Below are 26,843 nucleotides of genomic sequence, written 5' to 3' on the forward strand. Positions count from 1 at the left end.
GTGATTATTCGAGCTTTGACGTCAGTTTAGGAGAGAGAACAGACCAGTCTAAGGATACTGTTTGCAAAGCACCCTATGCTCTTTATTTCCTTTGCAACAGGGTGGAACGGACAATAGTTACAGATAGACATGACCAAAGACTTCACATTCTGTGCCTCTCTTCAGTCATGCCACAGCATCAGGGCCCGATCACTCTTCTTCACTGACGATCTTTGTGTGCACCTCGCGGCTCTTTACCCGCAGCTTGTTGACCTGGGTCTCGGCGATGTCGGCCCGCTCCTCGGCCTCCTCCAGCTCGTGCTGGAGCTTGCGGAATTTAGCGAGATTTGTGTTCGATTGTTCCTCCTGAAAATAAAGACGGAATTGTAAGGAACCCTTACAGTCTGCTGTGCATTTTCCTGGGCTCTGTAAGCCTAAGGGAAGAAAGGACTTGGCACCTTGTCCTACTGTATCCTGGGTTCTGCTTATCATTGAAATTAACTTTATGGTCTATTTGGGACTTGATTTCTCATAAATAATCACATTTGTATTCTTGCAACCAGAACATACTAAAAGATGCAGACCATAAATAGTGTAAGAAAAAGTGTAAGAGCAGAGAAAAAGTCAAGAATTTTAAAGTCATTTTTGCCAATGCTTGCTATAAGGTGACTGCTTGAGTTAACTATTCTTTGTCACAGTAAGGATGAGTTTCTGAATAGTTTCTTTAAACTGAAAAATTGTTGGATTTTATAATATACTATTTTGTCATATTTCAATATAATCACGTTTTTTCTCCTGCTTTGGATGTAATGATTCTATTGACAGATTTCCTAATATTAGTAGTCCTTCCATTGTAGAAATTGAGCCTATTTAATGGGCAATCTCCTGAATAAAATAAGTATTTCAGCACTTTGGTGATTTATTTTTACTGTAATTACACTCATCAATAAAACTGCAAAATTGCCTTTAGTTTTTTCCCCCTTTTCTTGCTTGAACAGGTTTTGGTATGAGGGTTATGTGCTTCTTAAAGTAATTTGGAAATCTTTCCATCTTTTCCCATGCTCTGCAACAGCTTACATAGCTTAGGGATTATCTGTTACTTAAAGTTTTGAAAGACCTATCTGGATCTGAGTTCATTTTCAGAAATAAGTAAATCTGAAATAACTTATTCAACCACTTTACTAATTTATAATTCTTCTATTAAAATCACCAATTTTTTTAGATTTCAACTTTGTTGACAGGTTTATGTTTTACATTTTAAAAATGTAAACCTACTTGTATGGCTTGTCAACTTTCTAATTTCTAATATTGAGAGTTTATATTTTCTTCCTCTTTTTCCTCAAGCTAGATATAAGCATATTTATTTTATTACTATTATTATATTAACTCCTTAGAAATTATCAGATATTACTGAAATTAGCAAATTAGAATATAGTATACTCTAATTCAGTGTTTTTCAACCACTGCTCAGCCAGAAATTTTGTGCAGATTTGAGAAAGAGTTAACCACTGGTGGGCCATGGATTGGTGGCTGAAAACCACTACTCTAATTTATCCGTTTCTATCTTTATCTTTATCTGTACCTTTTACTTTATTATTATTACTTATTTATTGGAATGTCAGTTTAATTCATTTATTTTTATTTTTGATTCCTAACAAAAGCAGATGAAGCAATGAATTGTCCTCCAAGGACAGCTTTAACTACATTTTATAAATGTGTAAAAAGTAGCATCTTCCTTGAAATGTTATTTATAATTGATAATTCAGTAATTATGCTTTTTACTTCCAATTTAACCCAAAAATACTTCGGAGAGTTAGCTTTTTAATGTTTAAGCATTTGAGAATCCCATTTTTGTTTATATTTCCCATCACTTTACAAATTTGTCACACTGTGGCTAGAAAATGTGGACTGTATCATTTCTGTTTTGAATTTTTTTGATATGTGAAGATTGACTTTAAAAACCAAGCTATTAATATTATAAATAATAAGAAACAAGTATAAAAGGGCAGAAAAGTTTTTAAGAAGCACATGGTCTCTGTAAAGCAAACAGCTTGCTTACTACATGGAGTAACAGGTGCCTTGTCTCTTCCCTTCTGTCTTAGGAATACTTACAGCCTCCTCAGCTTGTCTCTTATAAGATTTCACTTTTGCCTGAAGTTTGTCTACCAAATCCTGAAGTCTGAGAATATTTTTCCGATCTTCTTCCGTCTGAAAAAAATTACAAAACAAATAGAGCTTTCTTTCTGAAATACATGACTGTTGTATCATGGCAGATGAGTGTTTCACATATTTAGAGAGGAGAGCTTAACTGATAAAAATGACTGCTCTACCTGGTAGGTGAGCTCCTTCACCCTCCTCTCGTGTTTGCGCAGACCCTTGACGGCTTCAACGTTGCGCTTCTGCTCACTCTCAACCTCTCCTTCTAGCTCACGCACCTGTGAATAAATAGGCTCGTAAGAACTTGGATCCAATGAGGCACTGGGGGCAAATGGAAATGCATATGGAGAGACCTACTCTGGCCTCCAGTTTCTGGATCTGCTTCCTCCCGCCCTTCAGGGCCAGCTGCTCCGCCTCGTCCAGACGGTGCTGCAGGTCCTTCACCGTCTGCTCCAGGTTCTTCTTCATCCGCTCCAGGTGGGCGCTGGTGTCCTGCTCCTTCTTCAGCTCCTCGGCCATCATGGCCGCCTGATTAGTAAGGAGATCAAGAAAGTAAGGAAGCCTGGCAATGGCAGGTAGCCATGTGTATTAGTAAAGCAAACGCTCATCTTGCTCACGTCAGTGATGGCCTTCTTGGCCTTCTCTTCTGCGTTGCGGGCTTCCTGGACGATGTCTTCCATCTCGCCCTGGATCTGGGAGATGTCTGTCTCCAGCTTCTTCTTGGTGTTGATCAGGCTGGTGTTCTGGTTAAAAGTAAGTTATAAATTTTTTATCATGTTACCTAAGAACTTAGTGGTAGCTTTTTTTCCTCTTAAATTTCAGATAAAAATTTGCAAGTCAAATACCCTTTAGTACTATTTTGTCACATTGTACAATTAAATAAAATAGAAATGTTATAGAATATTCAGCATCTACAAGTACATAGTTCATAACTATACCAAGTAACTCTATAATTTCATAATTGCCATTTACCACTGAGACCATTCACAGGCATAAAATTATAACAAACATTCAAACATTCCATTTTGCCATAATAAAACTGTCAGTATTGATAACCAGAATCAATAAAGATATTAACACAAAATAGCCTGGGTAGCCTTGGAATATTATAGGAAGTGAATCAATGCTTATGCAAAATAAAAGAGCCACAGATGTCTCAGTAATACTGTGAAAACTTGATAGAAGAATAAAACCTGCCTGCCAAATACAGATTTAAGCTTATAGTTTCTGGCACATGTAGGCATTTATTAAAGGCGAGTTCTTCGTGCTGAGTCCCACCTGGGTGTGCAGGAGCTGGACGCGCTCGCTGGCGTCCAGGAGCTCCTGCTCGGCTATCTTCCTGCTCCTCTCCGTCTGCTCCAGGGTGGCCCGCAGCTCCTCAATCTCGGCCTGCAGCAGGTTGGCTCTGCGCTCCACCATGGCCAGCTGCTCCTTCAGGTCCTCCTGGCCCCGGAGCGCGTCGTCCAGGTGCAGCTGGGTGTCCTATGGAACGAAGGACCCTTGAGAAATCTTTTTCTCAGGGCTCCGGCCTCCCCAGCGGGCCCGGGCCCCTCTGCTGAGCCGCTGACCTTGAGGATGCCCTGGGTGTTCCTGTAGTTCCTCAGGGCCTCCGCTGCCATGCGGTTGGCGTGGTTCAGCTGGATCTCCATCTCATTCAGGTCCCCCTCCATCTTCTTCTTGATCCTGATGGCGTCGTTCCTGCTCCTGATCTCGGCGTCCAGGGCGCTCTGCATGGTCTCCACCACTCGGATGTGGTTTCTCTTCAGCTGGTCAATTTCCTCGTCCTTTTCAGCAATTTTCCTGTCAATCTCAGACTTGACTTGGTTCAACTCCAGCTGGATGCGAAGGATCTTTCCTTCCTCGTGCTCAAGAGACGCCTTAATGACAGCAAGGGGGACATTAGCAGGGAATGGGAACATTTGGAAGTTTTTCTGCAACCTATTCTTTCACAGATTTTGTGCTTTTTATCTTTCTATTTAATCTGTGGGTGAGCCTAATTCTTTTCCGGATATGTTTATAACGCACGCACAGTTGGGCTTGTACCTCTGCTTCCTCTAAAGCTGCCTGAAGCTCACACTTCTCTTGTTCAACTTGCTTCTTGACTTTCTCCAGTTCGTGGATCCGTTTGCCTCCTTCTGCGATCTGCTCCGTGAGGTCAGAGATCTCCTCTGTTGTTTGGGTAAAGATTTGGTCAGACAGAGGACACAAGAAAGGTCCCCATAAGGCATGGATACTACTGTAAGTGAAAGGGACTCACGCTGCAAGTTTTTGTTCTCCCGTTTCAAAGTTTCCAGCTGATCCAAGGACTCCTCGTAGGCGTTCTTCATCTTGAACAGCTCGGTGCCGAGAGAGCGGGACTCCTTCTGGGAGGCCTCGAGCTCAGCGTGGGTTTCCTCATATTTCTGTTTCCATTCTGAGAGGACCTGAAAAGTCACGGATGGTCACAGGCGGTAGAGGCGAGAGGGAAACAGCGGAGAGCAGAAACTTCCGCAGACAGCACCTTGTCGAAGTTCCTCTGCTTCTTGTCCAGGGCGGCGCAGGCGGCGTTGGACCTCTCCACGTCCAGCATGAGGTCCTCCACCTCGTTCTGGAGCCGCTGCTTGGTCTTCTCCAGGGAGGCGCACTTGGCATTCACGGCTTCCACGTGCTCCTCGGCCGCTTGCAGACGCTGGGCCAGCTTCTTCCTTGAAGATTATACATGTTTGTAGAGAGAAGGAAACCAAAACAAGAATGCGAACTATTCCTGCATTGACAGTTAATGGAAACCTTATGTTAATAATATTCATGTTCAAACTATCCATTCATTCATGTGACAAATAATTGATGAGCTCCGACACTGGGTACACAGCAGTGAACAGGACAGAAAAGGTCCTCGTCTCGTGACGCTTCCCATCAAGTAAGATGAGCAATAAGCAAGTGAGAAGATGCATAATAACATATTGCTGATACAAGTGCAATGAAGAAGAACAAAGAAGAGTGAGGGATGAGTGATTATTCTAGGTGGTCAGGGAAGGCCCCTCTGAGGAGGTGACGTTTGAGTCAAAATCTAGAAGAAGTCAGAGAGTGATCTAGGGGGAGGTCTGCAGAAGTGTTCTAGACAGAGGGACCAGCAAGAGCAAACTCTTGAAGCAGCAATGAGGTCCATATACTTGACCAACAGCACTAAGGCCTAATTATCTGTATCATTATTTGTTTTTCTTTATTTCCTTAATTAGATTTTAGGCAAGGAGGGAAGAGATCATGCTTGTTTTATTCATGTCTTTTCAGAGGTCTTTATTCATGTCTTTTCTGAGTGCCTGGCAACTAGGAGTTAATTCATGAGCGTTTGGGACTAATTCACGGACTCATCAAGGGTTGCGTCTCTCTGATTCAATGTGCAGAGTTCTCTGCACGTTCTCTAGTGTCTGTGCACGTACTTGGCCTCCTCCAGCTCCTCCGTGCGCTGGATGGCGTCCGTCTCGTACTTGGTCCTCCACTGGGCAACCTCACTGTTGGCCTTGGACATTGCCCTCTGCAGCTCGGCCTTGGACTCCTGCTCCTCCTCGTACTGTTCCCGCAGCAGGTCACAGTCGTGGCGGGAGGACTGCAGGGCGTGGGCCAGCGCGTTCTTGGCCTGGGGAAATAGTCCCATCTCTATTGTACTGGATATTTCAATGATTAATTACTAAGGTTTAAAGCCTTTAACAAGTTGATGCAATGGACTCCAATTAAGGTCAGATCATGGGAGGGGGATGAGTCTTGTAACAGTTACCTTTATCTCCTCTTCCAGCTGCCTCTTTAATTCCTCGATCTGTTGAGTGAATGCTTGTTTGCCCCTGGACAGCTGAGACACCAGAGCATCTTTCTCATCCAGCTGACGTGAAAATTCACCTGAGAAAGAGGCGGAAGAAACAGCAATGTTTTCATAGGGAAGAAAAACTTTGCAAGCCCACATTAGAAATAAATTTTTACTTTTAACTGCACCACCCAATTGAGTGCTCAAATGATTGACTTATTTGTTGACATCTTCATGTTTAATGTTAAATTTCTGATTTCTATGGTGAAACTTAAATATTAATCTGAACAAAGAAATGCAACTCTGTTTTCTTCGTAACTTACTCTTGAAGGGTCGTAAGATACTGCGTAAAACCTGGTGAGAATGTTCAAAGAAGGCCCAGTCCCCGTTTCCCACGACTCGCCAGAGACGGGTTTCCCCACCGCCTTCTCAGGAATCAATCGCTTCGCTACAATACGGATAAAAAGAAGCGGGCTCCGAAACAGAAGCCCAGAGCCCACGCTCGAGCGATCCTTACTCCACGCGACCTCTCCATGCGGCCACGTGCTCACGGCTTTTCTGGAGCACACAACCTGTTCCTGTCCCAGCAAAGTCCTCCCCTCCACCATTGTCCCCACGTGACCGTGCAAGTGGGCTGAGAGCCTGAGCTGGTCGGTGAATCACCCGTGGGCGGAGCTGCTTTAGTTAGGCTTTCCCATCACCGAATCAGTCGTTCCTTTGTAACCACATCCCCGCACTCTTGGGCCTGACCCGGGGGAGGCAGTTACCGGATTCCGTCTGCAGGCGGCCGCGCTGCGCCGTGAGGTCGTTGATGAGCCGCTGCTGCTCCTCCTCCTTGGACTTCAGCTCGCTCAGCTGGTCCTCCAGTGTACGGCACATCTTCTCCAGGTTGCCCTGTGCGAAAGGGAGCCAGCGGGGGACGCAGGGGCGTGTGAACGTGATGCGGCGCTAGCTACCCTTTCTTCTAGAACCAAAGGATCTATTTGGACACGGGAAATAAATTCTCTCTTCTCTCTAGGTATGATATAGATGAAATTTTTTCTTTGTATTTTATGATTACTGTCCTAAGTTGAAACTATATGTTGGGATTTTTAAATAGCTCATCATGAAGCAGTGTCACTATTATAAAAAATTTAAGGTGATGCTCTAACAAGATTTTCCAACAAATTTATGGTGTATTTTTTAAAAGCACATTTATAAAATTTTTGCTGACTTTATGTAGAGTGACACTTCTCTAACTGCATAACTGAGAAGGTTGGAGAACTGTGTTGAACCAGAGACCTAGAGAACACAGATGACCGACGTTCAAGTGGGAGCTTTTATTTTACCGTATTTTTCGCTCTGTAAGACACACTTTTTTTGGCCCAAAAGTGGAGTGGAAAATGCCTGTGAGTCTTATGGAGCAAAAAATATGGTATTTTATTAAATATTTTAACACACCATTTTGTTCAGAATATTTTTTTCTTATTTTCCTCCTTAAAACCCTAGGTGTGTCATATGGTCAGGTGCGTCTTATGGAGCAAAAACTACGGTAATAATGGTGTCGTGCGGCCCGTGTGCTTACCTTCTTTGATTTCAGTTTCTTCCTATGTTCAGTGGAAGTATTACAAATATTAATGTCTTTCTTACTAACCTGGACTGTCACAGAACAAATGACATACCGTATTTTGCGCTCCATAAGACTCACTTTTTTCCCCTAAAAGTGGAGGGGGAAATGCCCATGTGGAAATGCCCATGTGTTTCTTATGGAGTAAATGTTCTTTTTTTTTTTTTTTTTTTTTTTTTTAGCTGCGGGTTCCTGGATAACTAGGAGAGTATTTGAACCTTCAAGTCTCTTCTTTGTTAATAATACTGCTGTTGAGGTTACATTGTTGAAATATTACTGTGGTATATTTTATTAAATATTTTAACACACCATTTGGTTCAGAATATTTTTTTTTTCTTATTTTCCTCCTTAAAACCCTAGGTGCGTCTTATGGTCAGGTGCGTCTTATGCAGCAAAAAAATATGGTAATTTTTGTAAAGTGCCCTGTGCAAACTGTGACGTTTACATAAAGGCTTAGTGTTGTTAATAAACAGTTTCCCAGACTCTGCTGTACTTACCTTGGCTTTAGAAACTGTTTCTACATTGCTGGCCAGGTCGTCGATCTCCATCTTCATCTCGCTCTTCTCCTTCTCCAGCTTCTGCTTGACCCTCTGCAGGTTGTCGATCTGCTCCCCGAGCTCGGCCACGCTGTCCGCGTGCTTCTTCCGGAGGGTGGCCGCCGTGGCCTCGTGCTGCAGGGTGGCCTCCTCCAGGTCCCGGCGCATTTTCTGGAACTCGGCCTCCCGCTTCTTGTTCATCTCGATCTGGGCAGAGGTCGCCCCGCCGGCTTCCTCCAGCCGCTCGCTGATCTCCTCCAGCTCCCGGGACAGGTCGGAGCGCTGCTTCTCGGCTTTGGCCCGGGAGGCCCGCTCCGCCTCGATCTCCTCCTCCAGCTCCTCGATGCGGGCCTGGGCGCGATGAAATACACATGCTCAGCCCGTGCTAGTGATTCCGCCCGTTGTGTCGCCCTGACGGAAACCCCGTGGTACCTGTAACTCCTTGATCTTCTTCTGCAGCTGCATCCCCAGGGCCTGCTCGTCCTCAATCTTGCTTTGCAGATTGCTCATTTCAAACTCCTTCCTGTTAGAAAAGTAGCAAAGGATAACAATTGAGTCTACACCCACCACTGGAAAGAAGTTCGTAAGTAATTCTTTCATACTTACTTTTTGAGCTTTTCATCAAGTTGCTGTTTCTCATTTTCAATGTCCATTATGGACTCCTGGGCCAACTTGAGGTCACCTTCAAGTTTCCTCTTAGCCCTTTCTAGGTCCATGCGGAGTTTCTTTTCTTGCTCTAAGGACCCTTCCAGCTAAACATAAATAATGTGGAGTCAAAAGATTTCCTTAACCTCCTTTAAAAATACTAGTTTTCTTGTTAATCCTAGACTTACATCATCCACTTGCTGCTCTAGCTTGGTTTTAGCTTTGGTCAGGGTGTTGACTTTGTCCTCTTCTGCCTGCAGGTCGTCCAGCGTCTGCTGATGGGCCTCTTGCAGGGCCTTCTTCTCCTTGGTCAGCTTGGCGATGGTTTCATCCAGGCCTGCCATCTCTTCTGTGAGGTTCTTGACCTTAGGAAGTGAAAATACTTTGCATTACAGGCTATATTTTGGTGGATTCCATATTATGCTTATATTCCATAATAATAACAACAACAACATAAACCTTTCTTGTATACTTTCACACCTTGTTCTCTGTGGCATGCTTCTCCTTCTCAACCTTGGCCAAGGTCAGCTCCAGGTCGTCGATGTCCTTCTTCAGTTCTGAGCACTCGTCCTCCAGCTTCCTCTTCTTGGCCGTCAGCTCCGCGTTGATCTCTTCCTCGTCCTCTGCTCTCTCGGTCACCTCTTTGACTTTGGCCTCCAGCTGGATTTTGGTTTTGATCAGCTGGTCACACCTTTCCTCTGCATCGGCCAAGGCTTCAGCTTCCTTGATTTGAAAACAAAATCAAAATTGGGAAGAAATAATGAAGTATTTCTAATGATCACAGTGGAAATTTCTGTTGTTTGTTTTTTTAATTTAAACTTTCATGTACCATCTGCTGTGTGCAAGGCAGGATACTGTGGAAAATAAAACATGACAGATATTATCCTTTCCTTTGGAAGATAGACCCTATGCCTTTGGTATCCCCGGGGGATTGGTTCCAGGATCCCCTCACAGATACCAAAAACCCAGGATGCTCAAGTCCCTTACATAAAATTGCATAGTGTTTTGCATATAACCTATGAACATCCTCTCACAGACTTCCAATAATCTCTAGATTACTTATAATGTCTCATACAGTGTAAATGCTATATAAATAATCTCTAGATTACTTATAATGCCTCATACAGTGTAACTGCTATGTAATTAAGCGCTATATTGTTTGGGCAATAATGACAAGAAAAAAGTCCGTACGCAGTCAGCACAGACACTACAATCATAGGCCTAGCTATATAGTGCGTGTCAGAAATAATACAACATTTTAAAAAATATTTTCAATTTACAGTTGACTAAATACACAGATAAGGAACCCATGGATATGAAGGGCCCACTATATTCTACAATAGATTTTAAAGCCTATTACCCAAATGATACCATTAATTCAGAAGGCGATTAGGGACATAAGAGTTCAGAGAAGTGCTATTAGAGATGGTTTTGTGAATGAAAGGGCATTCGAGTTGGGCCTTGGCAGATGGGTTGGATTTAGGCTCCAGAAATCATTTATTGGGTGGAGAAGCAGGAGGGAAGAAGACATTCCAGCAGGAGAAATGCAGGATGCAGCTGCTGCTAAACTCTGTCTCTCTGTGGGGCTGTGGGATGGTCCTGGCCTGCTCTAAAGTCAAGTTAAGGCATAAAGTCATCAAGAAATTCCTGGCAACCTGCTGTGTTTGCACTTAAGAAGGGTGGGGGTGTACAGGAAATGAGAGAGAAATTGATATATGCATTTATCAATGAGCCTCCCTATCAGCCTTTGAGCACATAAAAGAATAAAATGTGCTGCATATAGCCATCTAGTGTGTGTGTGTGTGTGTGTGTGTGTGTATTCTAATTCTTTAGGGATGAAAGAAAAAATCAGGATAGATTTGAAGAGGACAGAAAAAAAACGCTTTTTCCTTCTGTAACCTAGAAGAAGAGGTTGTTATACACCCCCCCCCCAACTTGACAGAAAAGAATAATCTTAATCAATGGAAGAAATATATGATTCTGTGATGAGTAAATTATACCAGACCAATTTGATTCAAATAAAATGAAAAAGCAGTCTTAAAAATTAATATTGAAGTTGATGGAAACAGTTTGAAAAGGATTAATCAGTTCAGGGGTGCACACTAAACAGCCAGGGTGGAGGGAGAGTGAGTTGGGGTCCAGGCAGTGAGCAACTTAGGGGTTACTGCAGCAATCTGGGTGTGACATGATGGGCAGATGTGGAGCGGGACCGGAAAGAGAAAGCCTGAGTTTTAGAGGTCAGTAACAAGCGACAACTCAATAAAGTTTGATGTAGCATACTGCCATTTGTCAGCTGGACAGCTTGTGCTTTAAGATCCATGGACATCTAGGACTTAAAAGGAGTTTTGGAGGAAAAGTGACTCTCTCCATGCTGTCTTCCCCTTAGTATTTTATTTGGGGCAATTTCTCATTAAAATCAGTTTCAAGGACTGTCTTCAAAGGGAAAGTAAGTCATAACTCCTATAGTTTGATGACGTTGTGTAAAATAGAAGACAACACTGCACCTCGGTTCTACCTCATTGCCTTGGTGCTGCTTTGGGGATGTTTACCGGGAGATGAAGGAATGCATAGACTTTAGTAGTACAGTCAGAATGCTTTCACTTTCTCCCTACAGTGAGTGTCTCCCACACTGACTCCCCAACTAACAGTGCTAGTGACCAGAGTTCCAGCAGTTACGTCTTGAGTGACAGTACCCAGGATAATACTACTACTTACAGACTGGACTTGGAGCTGCAGGTCATTTTTCTCCTTTAAGAGAGTGACCATCTTTTCCTCCAGCTCCTTCCTTTTCGCCTCCGACTTGGCAAGTTCTTCTTTGGTTTTCTGAAACTCCTCCTTCATGGTGGCCATCTCCTTCTCGGTCTCCGCGCTCTTGAGCAGGGGCTTGATCTTGAAGAAGAGCTTCATCCAGGGCCAGTGCTTGACGTTCATGAAGGCACGGACGTTGTACTGGATGCAGAAGATGGACTCTCTGTGATAGGAATGGAAAATTTCAAAGTCAGGTTATCACAGGAATCAGAATTACAAGGCTTACAGAATTACAATTACTGATGGGGTTCAGTCAAGTGTCCCTATTAATACCTTCTCTCCACCATCTTCTGGTACTCCACTCTCGCCAGGAACCCCCTGCACCTGGCCTGGGTTCGGGTAATCAGCTGGGCCAGCTTGTCATCTCGCATCTCCTCTAGGAGCCCCAGAAGACCAGCTTTGAAAAAGACCTGCGCGTGGGCAGGGTTGTGGGTCAGAAACTTTGCATCAGCTTCAAAGGGACAGGAATAGCAGCAGGTAGGCTTTGGAGAAGATTACCTTGGTGTGACCAAATTTATACTGGGTGTGGTCAACATCGATGGACCCAAGCAGCTTCTCAGATGCCTTCTTGCTGTCAATGAATTGTCCTTCAGGGATGGCACTTGCATTTAATACCTTGTATCTGTTTAAGTAAATAATTTTTTTTAACTGGGTTTACTGATGACACTAATAGTAGTTCAACACTAAATGATCCATCAAAAAATTAAAGTTAAAAAAAATATTATATTTTGTTCGCAGGAAAAATATTGTATACATGGATTGTTAATCTAACATTGACTGTTTTTTGGGGGGTTTTTTGTATTTTTCTGAAGCTGGAAACGGGGAGAGACAGTCAGACAGACTCCCGCATGCGCCCGACCGGGATCCACCTGGCACGCCCACCAGGGGGCGACACTCTGCCCACCAGGGGGCGATGCTCTGCTCCTCCAGGGCGTCGCTCTGTTTCTACCAGAGCCACTCTAGTGCCTGGGGCAGAAGCCAAGGAGCCATCCCCAGCGCCCGGGCCATCTTTGCTCCAATGGAGCCTCGGCTACGGGAGGGGAAGAGAGAGACAGAGAGGAAGGAGAGGGGGAGGGGTGGAGAAGCAGATGGGCGCTTCTCCTGTGTGCCCTGGCCGGGAATCGAACCCGGGACTTCTGCACGCCAGGCCGACGCTCTACCACCGAGCCAACCGGCCAGGGCCCTAACATTGACTGTTTTTATTCCATTTTACCTTCCTGTGTAGTTGTAACTTTCCTTTCTGCCTCATCAGACCTCGTTCTCAGAAAGGACTCTTACCATCTTGTGCATTAAGGTCTAGGTGACCAGTAAAATGCAGCATGTTATCCTTGTTTGATGCACTTGCTTTGTAAGAGCTTGAGTCCACAAAAGCACATTTTCACTGAGGACTCTGGTAGGAAGTACGCTGTAGGTATGCGGTACTGCTCTGAGCACCTCACGGCCAATGGAGAAAGGCTTTAGGTCGTGACCACGGAGCTCTCGGTCAGTTCCCCCACACCCAGGCTGGGAGAGACCAGCTCCCCACCGCGTCCCCCAGCCCTGGTCCACTCTGCCTCTCGTTTGAGTCTCAGGATGGATTTATCCATCTCCAGGGAGGAGAAAGGAGGGCTGAGGGGCTATTGTAACATGGTTCTGGGAAACTAATGTGTGAGAGGAAAAGGTGGAGATGCAAAAGAAGTGACAGAGAATGTGTGGGACAATTCTGAACTCAGCCACGTAGTACCCATGGGACTTTGGGTAGGTAACCTAATTTCTTTTCACCTCAGTTTATTTGTCTACAAAATGAGGTATTGGTAGTACCTGCCTCTGCTGAGGTTTTGTAAGGATTAAAGGAGAATAATACAAATAAAAACTGGTAGTATTCATAATTATCAAAATAAATATATATATATATATATTGATATATATATATTGATGAGCTGACCCAAAAGGTTGGCAAATTCAATTAAAAATATATAGAATGCTCAATATGTCGTATATCTAGATTTTAAAGATGCTTTGAGGCTTATAAGTTCTTACTTTGTGTGGAAAATTAAAAACAAATAGAGGCATATTTTCACAAAATTATTTCTGCTTGCATTAAACATATTTATACTAACACTTTACGATACAGCACAATCAGGAGTGTCTGACCTCTGCTTGAAGTCTGCATACAGGATCCGGCTGGGGAAGCCCTTCCTGCAGATGCGGATGCCCTCCAGCACCCCGTTACACCTCAGCTGGTGCAGGACAAGCTCGTGCTCCATGGCCCCTGAAAGGAACAATAGCACGCCTCATCTCCTGGTCCAGAGCAAGCGCGCTGGAGCCTGTGTGATGTCAGAGCTCTCTTACCGGGAGTCTTGGTCTCGTTGGGGATGATGCAGCGTACAAAGTGGGGGTGGGTGCTCCTCAGGTTGGTCATCAGCTTATTCAGATTCTCCTGTGAAACCAAGAACATTCCTGTTATCTCCAGTGTTTGACGTGGTTTGAGCGTTTATAAAATCAGTGTCTGTGGCTGAGTTGAGTGGCCAGTGGGGAGGCTTTTCTCTTCCCACACCTGCCATCTTGATATGCTTCTGCTGAGGGACAGCTGTGGCCTCGTAAGTGGGCAGGAGTTACACATATAAAGAGCCTGACACATGATTCTTTTTATTGTATACAAGTACCGTCTTTCTTCCTTCCCCTGGCCACCCACATACAAGTCCATTGCCTTCCCATACTAAATGGTCACACTGTCTTCTACTAAACTCCATGGTTTTCCAAATAAGGCAACACAAGCCTGAACCACATCTGGACTTTTTTCTATTAATATATGGTTCCCCCTTTCCAACTACATCAATGTTTAGGACATAAATATTGTCTGTAAAGGAAACAGTTTGACCAGTTATAATTGGGAATTAACCAGATTAAGAACAAGGATACCATATTAGGCTTTGTGTAGGCTAGTGGTTAGATTTTCATTAGTCTTACTGATTATTTTGTCTCTCTGAGGACATGTCATTGCTTATTTTTATGATTCAACTAAATTATGAATGTCAGAGTATTAAGTTTTATCAGATTTCCTATAAAATATTGTTTGTTATTTGGCTTAACATGACAGAAGGATGAGCTAATAACTCCTGAGTAATTTCAAGCTCTTCTCTCTCCAAAGCTAGTTTAACAGAAGTCATGAGTTAATGTCAGCCCTTTTCTAAATGACTTGTGATTCTGAAAACAACTTTGCGAAGTCACTGGGGAGTGTGGGCGGCGTCGCGAGCAGTCTTCCTTACTCTGAAGAGGGCAGACACCGTCTGGAAGGAAGAGCCCTTCTTCTTGCCACCTTTCTTGCCACCACCGCCACTTGCCTCTGAGGAAAATATGAGAAACGATGTCATTCAAATACAGTGTTTTGTGATTTTTTGTTTTTTTGTTTGTTTGTTTGTTTGTGTTTTTCTGAAGTGAGAAGCAGGGAAGCAGAGAGACAGACTCCCACATGTGCCCGACATGCTCTGCCCATCTGGGATATTGCTCAGTTGCAACTGGAGCTATTCTAGCACCTGAGACAGAGGCCATGCAGCCATCCTCAGTGCCTGGGCCAACTTTGCTCCAATGGAGCTTTGACTACAGGAGGGGAAGAGAGATAGAGAGAAAGGAGAGGGGGAAGGGTAGAGAAGCAGCTGGATGCTTCTCCTGTGTGCCCTGGCCGGGAATCAAACCTGGGACTTCCACACATTGGGCCAATGCTCTACTGCTGAGCCAACTGGCCAGGGCTCAAATACAGTTTTGAATCAACAGGGCTATTTCTTCCCTATTTGCTGATTTCTATGCTGAAATGAACATTTTTTTGCCACTGGCCTCTCTGATTGTGAATGAATCTTACATGCTAACTAAATGTGCATTCACTTTTCTGGGAGTTTTTTTCTTCTCCACTAGGAAATGAAGTGAAGGGCATTCTTCTCACAGTATAGAGATGGACTCTTCAATATTAGGGCATTTGGGAACACTATAATGTCAACATCATCAATAGAAGCTATAACTGAGAGGCAGAAGTTTGTCATTGTATTGCCTTCAACATGCCTAGATACTGAGAATCCAGCAGATGTGGAGGGAAAGCAGGAGAGAATCATGGAGGCCTAGGCTTTTCTTTGGTTGAGATCCTTAGAGCTCCTCCCTGACCTTTTGCGGTAGGGCTTCTATGAGTGTTGACAGGAGCCACAGCTGTATAATTACAATGCAGCCTACTTATCAAAACCTGGAGACCCAAAGGCTTTAGCCTGGAGTCCTTAGGCCAGCGCTGTGAGATCACCAGCCTCAATCTAACAACACATCTTATAAGTGTTGGAATTGTTGACCCATACCTGCTTCAGCAGTTTGAGCCCCAGAGAAGAGGAAGGCTAGAGTTTTCAGTGCGGACTTCTGGTACAGCCCGACCACGGTCTCGTTCAAGGGGTCCTTGTTCTTGTCAAGCCAGCCGGTAATGTTGTAGTCCACGGTGCCCGCGTAGTGCACCAGGGAGAAGTGGGCCTCGGCCTTGCCTTTGACGACCTTGGGCTTCTGGAAGTTGGCGGACTTTCCAAGATGCTGTTCATACAGCTTGTTCTTGAAGGAGGTGTCCGTGGCCTTGGGGAACATGCACTCCTCCTCCAGGATGGAGAAGATGCCCATCGGCTATAAGAAACATAACAGGCTATACCTCAGTGCTTAATCCTAGTACATTCCAGTGACTCCACTGTCTGCAGGAGCCAAAGGCAACTTCTAGTAATGGTCCCAACAAAAGAGGAGCTTCCCCTGGGGCGCAGCATGTATCTCTACCTTCTCGATGAGCTCGATGCAGGCGGCCAGGTCCATCCCGAAGTCGATGAACTCCCACTCGATGCCTTCCTTCTTGTACTCCTCCTGCTCCAGCACGAACATGTGGTGGTTGAAGAACTGCTGCAGCTTCTCGTTGGTGAAGTTGATGCACAGCTGCTCCAGGCTGTTGAACTGAGTGTTTCAAACAAGAGCCGTTTGGGTGAGCTGGGGGATTTCAGTGTGGATTCAGCAAAGCAGACACTATGCAGAAGGGCTTTTTTTTTTTTTTTTTTTGAGGCCAGACATTTACCCAAACTACTCACATCAAAGATCTCAAAACCCGCGATGTCCAAGACCCCGATGAAGTACTGCCTGGGCTGCTTGGTGTCCAGCTGCTGGTTGATGCGGGTGACCATCCACAGGAACATCTTCTCGTAGACGGCTTTGGCCAGTGCGCCAACTGCATTGTAAACCTTGAAAGACAAAATATATCATATCTCTTGAGGTGATTAGAGAACTGTCCAATGCTTGCATCCTTAGCAGTAATTTAAATTATGCACCTACCTGCTCTACAGTCTGGCCTTTGGTGACATACTCATTGCCGACCTTGACCCTGGGGTAGCAGAGGGCTTTGAGCAGGTCGGCAGAGTTCAGACCCTGGAGATAGGCTGCCTTGTCAGCCACTGCAGAGACACAAGTCAGGTGCCCAACATGACCTCTGTGCACCCACCATCCCTACAGTAATCAGTATGTACCCATGAGAAACCCCGCTGTAAAGGAATGGGCGTTTTGTTGCCTAGATTGTCTTCTTAAGCCCAGATGGACCTCCATGTGGTACCTTCAGTGCCGTCCGGCTCGGCCTGCTCCTCTCGCTGCTTCTGCTTGAATTTCATGTTCCCATAATGCATCACTGCCCCTGTGAGCTTATAGATGGACACTCTTTCATCAGCGGTGAAGCCCAGGATGTCGATGGCGCTCTATCAGGATGGATGAGAGGAGAGTTGGGGCAGGAGACACAGATCTACTTAGGAGGATTTACACTACATTTTTTTAAATTTTATTTATTCATTTTAGAGAGGAGAGAGAAAGGAAGAGAGAGAGACAGTGAGGGAGAGAGGAGAGAGAGACAGAGAGAGAAGGTGGGGAGGAGCTGGAAGCATCAACTCCCATATGCGCCTTGACCAGGCAAGCCCAGGGTTTCAAACCGGTGACCTCAGCATTTCCAGGTCGATGCTTTATCCACTGTGTCACCACAGGTCAGGCTACACTACATTCTTAATCACACACATACAACAAGGTGCTGTTGTCATTCCAAAACATAATGTATGTTACAAAGCTGCATGTGTAACTTACATCAGTGGCCATCAGCTCCTCCTGGTCATCGATGCTGGGGACCGTGATCTCCCCCTGACTGACGAAGGCATAGTCGTATGGGTTGGTGGTGATCAGGAGCATTTCTGGGTACACAGAATTCAAGGGATACATTTTGCATTAAAAGATGTTAATAAAACTATTAGCTCCTACTTTATAAATTTAAATTCTTTCTTACCAATTAGATCTGGCTTCTTATTTGACATGATCTGATAAAAAATATGGTAACTTCTTTCCGCCTTTAGCTGGAAAGTGACTCTAGACTTCTCAAGAAGATCTGCCGTGGAAAGTAGACATCGGATTAGTGGGGAATTGTAAAGCTCCTAGAGTGACTTTGGCACTTGGGGTCATTAGCTAAATCGTGTTGGCATCTTCAGATTTCAGCCAGATGTTCCTATGAGATAGCACATCTTACATCTCGACAGTGGCAGAGCTCTTACCAGCTCTGGGAAGAATAAGGCATGCTGGCCCAAGGCATAACACTTTCCCCTACAGAAGATCCTTCCTTTATGGAATATAATTGATTCTTGGTAGCCACTCCCTCCCCCGGGGGGCTTAGGGACTCTAAAAGTGAAATTTATCAAGGCTCAGACTAGGAACTAATCACACAAACTCAACCCACAGGCAACTCATTTACCCCTGGTGTTATTTTTTCTTAGAAAATAATTGAAATTTGTTCTGAGGCTGGAATAATTCAGACAGGCCCAACAGCTCTTGGCAGCTACTACAGAATCATTAGTTCATGACTGACGTGGATAAAGTACACTGAGGACTATGGGTAAGATTGGCATTAACTGTGGGCACGTTTGGCAGCAGGCTGGTGTTTCACAGGCTCCAGGCTCAGCAGGAGCTGCAAGATGTTCCTCCAAACCATCATTTGTCATTCTTGGACTCTATTTAGCAGGTCCTGTTACTCACATGTCTCAATATCAGCAGAAGCCAGCTTCCCCGTGGTACTGAAGTGGATTCTGATGAATTTACCCTTGCAAGTGAAAAAGATGATGTTATGTACAAAGCTCAAAGCTCACAAGACTGATGAGATTGAAATAATCATTCAGACACTCTTTCTCTGACATTTAAGGGCCGAGAAAATGCTTCTGTAACCAAGAGACTTACGAAGCGGGAGGAGTTGTCATTCCTCACAGTCTTGGCGTTGCCAAAGGCCTCCAGGAGGGGGTTGGCGCTGATGATTTGATCTTCCAGCGTCCCCTGCACAAACAGGAGCAGTGCTCATCCGGGGCCCAGGCTTCCTGAGAGCCCGGACAGTCTGGATTCTGACGCTGGCTCTCAGACTCACCTGCATTTTGCCTGAAGGAGCTTCTTCCTTCTTCTTGTCTCCAGTAACTGCAATTGTTGCAAAGTACTGGATGACACGCTTGGTGTTCACAGTCTTCCCTGCACCGGATTCTCCGCTGTCAAACAGAAACTAAGTATAATGTGGTCCCCAAGCTGGTGGCATCTCAGCCATGAAAAGAAAGTATAACATCTACTTACGTGATCAGGATTGACTGGTTCTCTCGGTCTGCAAAAGAGAAATTATAAACATTTAATACTGTTTTATATATATATATGTTATGTATATATATATAAATATATATGTTTGTAACAAGTAAAGTAAAGTGGAACAAACTTAATATTTTTCAGACTTATGATTCTTCAGTGTTTCCTAGGGCTTGATGGGCTGTAGGTCTGCTACCTTTTTAGCACTCTTCTCTCCTGGTCCCTACAGCTCCCATCACCCCTACCCGATTTAACATACACGCAACAAGTCACACAGAGCACTGCAAGGAAGCACTAAACTTTCTCTCTATACCACTCAATATATATCAGAAGTGGGCTTGGGCTGGATTTAGATGACAAGTTAATGGCATATTTATTGTAGGTAAAAGAAGGACTGAAGTGGGAATACAGGGAACATACCTCAACATGATAAAGGCCATCTATAACAAACCCATAGCCAACATCATAATTAATGGGCAAAAATTAAAATCAGGAACAAAGCAGGGGTGCCCCCTTTCACCACTCTTATTCAACATAGTACTGTAAGTCCTAGCTACAGCAATCAGACAAGAAGAAGAAATAAAAGACATCCAAATTGGAAAAAAAAAGTAAAACTATCATTATTTGCAGATGATATGATACTGTATATAGAAAACCCTAAAGTCTCAGTCAAAAAACTACTGGACCTGATAAATGAATTCAGCAAGGTGGCAGAGTATAAAATTAATACACAGAAATTAGAGGCATTTTTATAGACCAACAATGAACGGTCAGAATGAGAAATTAAGGAAACAATCCCCTTCACTATTGCAACAAAAGAAATAAAGTACCTAGGAGTAAATTTAACCAAGGAGGTTAAAGACTTGTACTTGGAAAATTATATAACATTGATAAAAGAAATCAAGGAAGATACAAACAAGTGGAAGCATATACTGTGTTCATGGTTAGGAAGAGTAAACATCGTTAAAATGTCTGTATTAGCCAAAGCAATTTATAAATTCAAATTAATACCAATTAAAATACCAATGACATATTTCAAAGATATAGAACACATATTCCAAAAATTTATATGGAACCAAAGAAGAACATGAATAGCCTCAGCAATCTTGAAAAGAAAGAATAAAGCGGAAGGTATCACACTTCCGGATATCAAGTTATACTACAAGGCCATGGTACTCAAAACAGCCTGGTACTGGCATGAGAATAGACATATAGATCAATGGAACAGAACAGAGAACCCAGAAATAAACCCAAACCTTTATGGACAACTGATATTTGACAAAGAAGGTAAGAGCATACAATAGAGTAAAGACCATCTCTTTAACAAATGGTGTTGGGAAAATTGGACAGCTACCTGCAAAAAAATGACACTAGACCACCAACTTACACCATTCACAAAAATAAACTCAAAATGGATAAAAGACTTAAATGTAAGTCATGAAACCATAAGCATCTTAAAAGAAAACATAGGCGGTAAGCTCACCGACATCACTCGCAGCAATATATTTGCTGATTTATCTCCACGAGCAAGTGAAATAAAAGACAGGATAAACAAATGGGACTATATCAAACTAGAAAGCTTTTGTACAGCTAAAGACAAGATGAACAGAATAAAAAGACAAACCATACAATGGGAGAACATATTCGACAATACGTCTGATAAGGGGTTAATAACCAAAATTTATAAAGAACATGTAAAACTCAACACCAGGAAGACAAACAATCCAATCAAAAGTGGGCAAAAAAATGAATAGACACTTCTTCAAAGAGGACATACAAATGGCCAATAGACAGATGAAAAAATGCTCAACATCACTAATCATTAAAGAAATGCAAATTAAAACTACAATGAAATACCACCTCACACCAGTCAGAATGGCGCTTATCAACAAAACAACACAGAATAAGTGCTGGCGAGGATGTGGAGAAAAGGGAACCCTCCTGCACTGCTGGTGGGGATACAGATTGGTGCAGCCACTGTGGAAAACAGTATGGATATTCCTCAAAAAATTAAAAATGGAACTGCCTTTTTACCCAGCCATCCCACTTTTAGGAATATATCCCAAGAACACCACATCACTGATTCAAATAAAGAAATGCACCCCCATGTTTATGGCAGCATTGTTCACAATAACAAAGATCTGGAAACAGCCCAAGTGTCCGTCAGTGGATGAGTGGATTAAAAAGCGGTGGTACATATACACAATGAAATACTATGGGGCCATGACAAAGAAGGAAATATTAACTCTTGCAACAACATGGATGGACCTGGAAACTATTATGTTGAGTGAAATAAGCCAGGCAGAGAAAGAAAAATATCATATGACCTCACTCATTTGAGGAATCCAAGGTACAATGTGAACTGAGGAACGGAATTAAACCTGAAGGGAAGGGGAGGGGGAGCTGTTGGGAGGGGGCAAGGGGAATAGGGGGAGGGGAGGATGCATTCGGGGAGACACTAAAATCTATGGAAACACAATACATTTTAAAATAAGGACGGAAAATAGGCATTGGAGATCAGTTTAGCCTGTGAACGAGAGTAAATACAGTACAGGTGGTAGTTTTGAAAGTAATCATGGCTAGAATCAGGTTTTAGAAAAGGGTAGAAGTTTGTTTTGATGTTTTACTCTGCCTGAAGAGGGACTCTCAAGCCCTCTCCCCAGGGTGCATAATGCCTTAGGCTGGTCTAGCTGAGACAGCATTGTAGGAAGAAGAGTCCTGGGATAACTGTCTTTATACCAGAAACACCTTAATATCTGGATGTGTTCAGGTTGACTCTGGGAAAAGGACAGTAGCATTTATGCCAGCCTTAATGTAAGACTGTAAGTTTAGACCTGAGGATAAGACCAAAGAGGCAAATTTTACTCTTCTGTTTCTTGGCTCTTGGTAATAGACACACAGTTTGTGTGGCGTGATTGTGTGTGTGTGAGAGAGAGAATGTGTATCTGTGTGCATGTGTGAGATATACCTATATGTAGTTATGTTTATATTTCTGTTTCAGCTTATTTTGTTTCTGAGTTATTCAAAAGTAAGTTATCCAACCTCTGTTGGTTTTCAGAAATTTAACAGATCATTAGCAATTGTGTAACAGAGATTGTAAGTCACCTTTTGTACTCCCTCCACCCTGGACCGTCTTCCTCACACATATATCAACTGCAACTGAAGGTGACCGTCTCAAAGAGTGTCTGGAGACGGTTAGAGTCTCTTTCTCCTACAGCTGTGCTCTCAAAAGATGCACACAAAAGCCTGGAGCTCACCCGTCAGCATGAACTGATAAGCGTTGTCGGAGATGGAGAAGATGTGGGGCGGGGCCTCCTGGCGCTTTTTGCCTCGGTAGGCGGCCACCACCTCGGGGTTGTACACCGGCAGCCACTTGTAGGGGTTGACGGTGACACAGAACAGGCCCGAGTAGGTCTGCGGGAAGGGAGAAGAAAGAATAACCACTCAAAAGCCTTTCTTAGGACTTGTACAATTCACTTATGAAATGGGTTTTAACTGAAAAGAGCCCTTCAAGCAGTTAAGGTGCTGACGCCTTCCCTCCTCAAGGCGTCTGCATGAACTCTAGTGGGACATTTCAACAGTGAGAGAGCAAAACCTTTGATGGAAAGATCACAACTGACATTTAAACATTTATTACCGTTGGGATTTGTCAGTGATTTTCACGTAACAAAAGCTCCAAAAAGATTTCTTTTATGTGTAATATGACCCATTTTCACCATCTTGTAGGAAGTAGGCATGTATATTTTTATAACACTAGGATAGTTCAAATTCATTAAAACAGAAATTTGGACACAACCTAAGTGCCCAACGATACAGGAATGGTTGGGTGAGCTATGGTGAATCTTCTTAAGCAATATGATATAGGCATTTAAAAAAGTAAATTATTTGCCAAATAGTGTTACATCATAAAGAAGCAACATGAAATGATATAAATATAAGGTCTGCCAGAAAGTTCTGTCCGTTTCTATCACAACAAGTTTCGACACGTAAGCACATGTTTATTTGGCGCATGTGTGCCTCTCTATTTTTATCACTTAATGTATACATACTGACGTAGCAAATTAACTAAAACAAAGTTGATTCACATTAGTCTTATGTGTGAAGCCATAGTGTACCCATGGCTACTGATAAAGTTCATTTATGCCACTGTAATTTTTACGAATTTCAACAAGGAAGAAATGCTACAGAAGCATGTCTGTCGCATCCACCATATTCCCCAGACTTAGCACCCTCCGACTATCACTTGTTTTTGTCCTTACAAAATTTTTTGAAGGGCAAAAAATTCAAAAATGAAGAAGATATCAAACAAGCACTGGTTCAATTTTTCACATCAAAAGATAAAACATTTTTCAAAAATGGGATATCAAATTGCCCTCATGCTGGCAAGAAATCATTAATAATAATGGCAATTATATTTAATAAAGTTTATTGACAGTAAGAAAAATTTGTATTTTGTTTTATTCCAAAAACGGACAGAACTTTCTGGTAGACCTTATATATTATGATGACAATAAAGGGATTTTCAAATCTTTGATAACTGATCTCGGACAGGCACCAACCAATCAGAACGGACGCTGACTAAACCTCAGGTATGTTTGCGTAAGCGTTGTATCAGCACTGGCTGAACTAGACCAAATATCAGTGTGACAGGGTCACTTCAGTCAGAAGACATGTACTGCATGTGTGTCACATGCCAGCCTCTGCGAGGCACTCAGAATAAAACGCAAAGGAGACCTTGTTCCATGGGAATGCACAGTCGATGTAGGAGGCAGATATGTTAGTAAACAAGGGTCCCAAAGCCTGATCTGTGTGACTGCAGGGACAGAAGCAACAGGACTGAAGCGCGACTCTGCCCTGGGAAGCTGGAAAGGCTTCATCGAGGTGCGTCACACAGCAGGGATGAGAACGCACAGATACAAGTCGCTGTTGTTTCAAAGGAGTGAAAATGGGTGAAATTTGGTCTTTCAAAACATCATGTTTAAATGCTACCACTTAAGTTTATCTTTTCTCTCTGGATGGTTCTGTTGCTGAACACAGAGGTGGGGTGGAAATGTAGGCATGCGGCTGCAATCTCAGCGGTGGCTGCTCCAAGGCTTGTGCAAGGGACCTGCGGCAGACTCAGCTCTAGACGACGGCCTTGCTCAGCTCTGAAGGAGGCGTGCCAGCTGTGGGCTTGCGCCTTACAAAAGCAACAGCGAACCTTTGAATCAGTTACACTACTAGAAAAAGCAGAGTGGGTCCCCACGTGTGGCCCATTTCTACCACAGGGAGAGCCAGGCTGGTGGGTGCAGGTGACGGGGGCAAAGACCACCTGGAGGGGGGCACTCACGTAGATCATCCAGGCTGCGTAACGCTCTTTGAGGTTGTACAGCACGGCGGGCTCGTGCAGGTGGGTCATCATGGCCATGTCCTCGATCTTGTCATACTTCGGAGGGTTCATGGGGAAAATCTGATCATCTTTCACTGTCAAAGTCTAGTAAACAGAAAAGATAACCATTTGCATTGATCAAGTGATCAAACCAAAAAAAAAAAATTAATTGTTGGCTCGTGGGCCTTCACTCACAGCTCCCGCTTCAGTCTTCACGGTCACTTTCCCTGCTTCCCTGCTCTGGATCGTCCCTTTGACAAAGGACTCCTTGGGCTCCACCACAAAGACGGATGTCTTGGCGTCAAAAGGCCTGTTCTGGGCCTCGATGCGCTCCTTCTCGGACTTGCGGAGGTACGGGGCAGCCTCCCCGAAGGCGGCCATCTCCTGGTCACCACTCATGGCTGCTGAAGTCACGAGCCCTGAAGGAGGGGACGGAATATTTCACCCTAGAGACCCTGGACTGTAATGTACATCAATAAATCTCTGTATCGGCCCTGGCCGGTTGGCTCAGCGGTAGAGCATCGGCCTAGCGTGTGGAGGACCCGGGTTCGATCCCGGCCAGGGCACACAGGAGAAGCGCCCATTTGCTTCTCCACCCCTCCGCCGCGCTTTCCCTCTCTGTCTCTCTCTTCCCCTCCCGCAGCCAAGGCTCCATTGGAGCAAAGATGGCCCGGGCGCTGGGGATGGCTCTGTGGCCTCTGCCCCAGGCGCTAGAGTGGCTCTGGTCGCAACATGGCGACACCCAGGATGGGCAGAGCATCGCCCCCTGGTGGGCAGAGCGTCGCCCCTGGTGGGCGTGCCGGGTGGATCCCGGTCGGGCACATGCGGGAGTCTGTCTGACTGTCTCTCCCTGTTTCCAGCTTCAGAAAAATGAAAAAAAAAAAAATCTCTGTATCGATGCTATCTCAAGGGTCCTGTTAGAAATGGCGCCAAACAGGTCCACTGTACACTCTACTGTAGCCATTGAAACAAACACCATCACAAGGACTGAAATACATCGGGGGTTCTTGTGTACCCAGCACTGGACTTGGGGCCTTCCAGCCATTATCTTCCTTCGTCCTTCGTGACGGACATTCTAATCGGAGAGCTGGATTGTGGCCTCAGCCTGCTGCTGAAGAGCTTGTGACCTTGGGTAAGACACTTGATCTTTTTAAGCCTCAGTAGCTCCATCTTTAGAATAGGGATTACAATATCTGCCCTTCTGAATTCACAGCCAGGGAGATATAATGAAGACACTTTGGGAAAATAGTTAAAATGATGACTGAGGCAACAATTTAAAATCTTCATGCTACCATTCAGATGCAAAATGTCATTTATTATAATGTAACAACATTCCCTTTCTGGCCAGATGGTATAAGAGAACTTCATTTCCTTCTTTAGGTCTTCACCCAGAAGTGCTCATATTCAGGGGATTTGGAGTGGGGGAGAGTTGTAATCTTGCACACCATTTTTTTTAATTGGGTGCTTTTATTAGAATTTTGCTAACATAGTTCTCTGCATATAAATCTAATTCATTATTTAACCCAGTTAAACTAACCGAGGATAAAAGCCATTGCAAACATTGTCCTCATTCTTCTACATCGAAAGGCCCCCTTTGCCTACCCAAATTTCTTTCTGAAGAATGCAGGCTCAGGCTATGCCATCCTGTGTTACCTGCAGGTGGCCCATGGTCTCAGCAGAACCAAAGATTGTGCAGAGGGTGCTCCGGCAGTCATGGCATGAGCAAATCGCTGGAGACTTATTTTAATCAGCTATCCCCTAGTCTCTCTCTTTAGAAACGCAGTCTGCAACGGCCACACAGGTTGGCACCTTTACAGGGAACAGACGTTGCTAAGTGTTTCTGTCCCGTGCCACACTCAGCACTGTGTAAGGTCATGTTTAAAGAAGATGTTCAGGAAGTTTGAAGGAAGTGTTTTCCTAAGTACTTCCTTTCTTACTTATTAGGTGCCATGTTTACAAAATGAATTCTGATAGCAGGATACATTTTTATCAATTTGACATTGTTAGCAAGGGAATCTTAGTGCAGACTTTTTTCCCCCCTATAGAAACCAAATAATATTCTACTAACAAGTCTCCTCTTGCTACCATGTCACCCCCCACTGCTTGAACCCTCATTGAGGATGCGTGCATTGTTCTGAAGGGCCAGTCCTCCCTCCCTCCTTCCCTCCCTCCGCTGCGCCTTCCCTGAAGCGCAGTTGTCGAGGCATCCACTGAGACAAGCACTTTTCCAAAGGTTGCTAAGTGACACAGATCCATCCCACAGGCTCTCACATTCTCCTCCAGGGACCCATTCTTCTAAATCTTACCTCTTTAGCAAGTGAGAGGATGTCACCTGGAAGTGAGACAGTT

General features: G+C 44.1%; 1 protein-coding gene across 1 annotated transcript; it reads right to left on the reverse strand.

Moving 5' to 3' along the window:
- Nucleotides 1–65: 65 nt before the first annotated feature.
- Nucleotides 66–26,843, reverse strand: LOC136327239 (myosin-2). The gene is made up of 39 exons (XM_066264238.1): nt 26,801–26,843; nt 24,690–24,913; nt 24,456–24,599; nt 22,384–22,540; nt 19,121–19,148; nt 18,924–19,038; nt 18,743–18,835; nt 18,545–18,608; nt 17,805–17,903; nt 17,609–17,712; nt 17,094–17,232; nt 16,820–16,938; nt 16,579–16,728; nt 16,277–16,447; nt 15,823–16,132; nt 14,755–14,831; nt 13,838–13,925; nt 13,640–13,757; nt 12,005–12,128; nt 11,780–11,916; nt 11,414–11,669; nt 9,179–9,421; nt 8,887–9,063; nt 8,660–8,805; nt 8,486–8,576; nt 8,015–8,404; nt 6,679–6,805; nt 5,888–6,006; nt 5,553–5,749; nt 4,637–4,820; nt 4,394–4,559; nt 4,180–4,304; nt 3,705–4,013; nt 3,415–3,618; nt 2,754–2,879; nt 2,494–2,664; nt 2,310–2,414; nt 2,092–2,187; nt 66–345 (listed from the first exon to the last, which is right to left on the reverse strand). The coding sequence occupies exons 2-39, from the start codon at nt 24,891–24,893 to the stop codon at nt 190–192; spliced, it is 5,829 nt and encodes a 1,942-aa protein (XP_066120335.1). The 5' UTR covers nt 24,894–24,913; nt 26,801–26,843; the 3' UTR covers nt 66–189.

Source organism: Saccopteryx bilineata, chromosome 2, assembly GCF_036850765.1.
Source record: "Saccopteryx bilineata isolate mSacBil1 chromosome 2, mSacBil1_pri_phased_curated, whole genome shotgun sequence".
Lineage (NCBI taxonomy): Eukaryota > Metazoa > Chordata > Mammalia > Chiroptera > Emballonuridae > Saccopteryx > Saccopteryx bilineata.

Bases quoted from the DNA above. Each gene is read 5' to 3' on its own strand.
- LOC136327239 (XM_066264238.1), bottom strand. From the start codon at position 24,893: ATGAGTGGTGACCAGGAGATGGCCGCCTTCGGGGAGGCTGCCCCGTAC. The intron at 11,670-11,779 runs GTATTAATAGGG...TTCCTATCACAG, and splicing joins CAGAAGATGGTGGAGAGAAG to AGAGTCCATCTTCTGCATCC. The intron at 346-2,091 runs GTAAGTATTCCT...CTTTATTTTCAG, and splicing joins AGAGACAAGCTGAGGAGGCT to GAGGAACAATCGAACACAAA.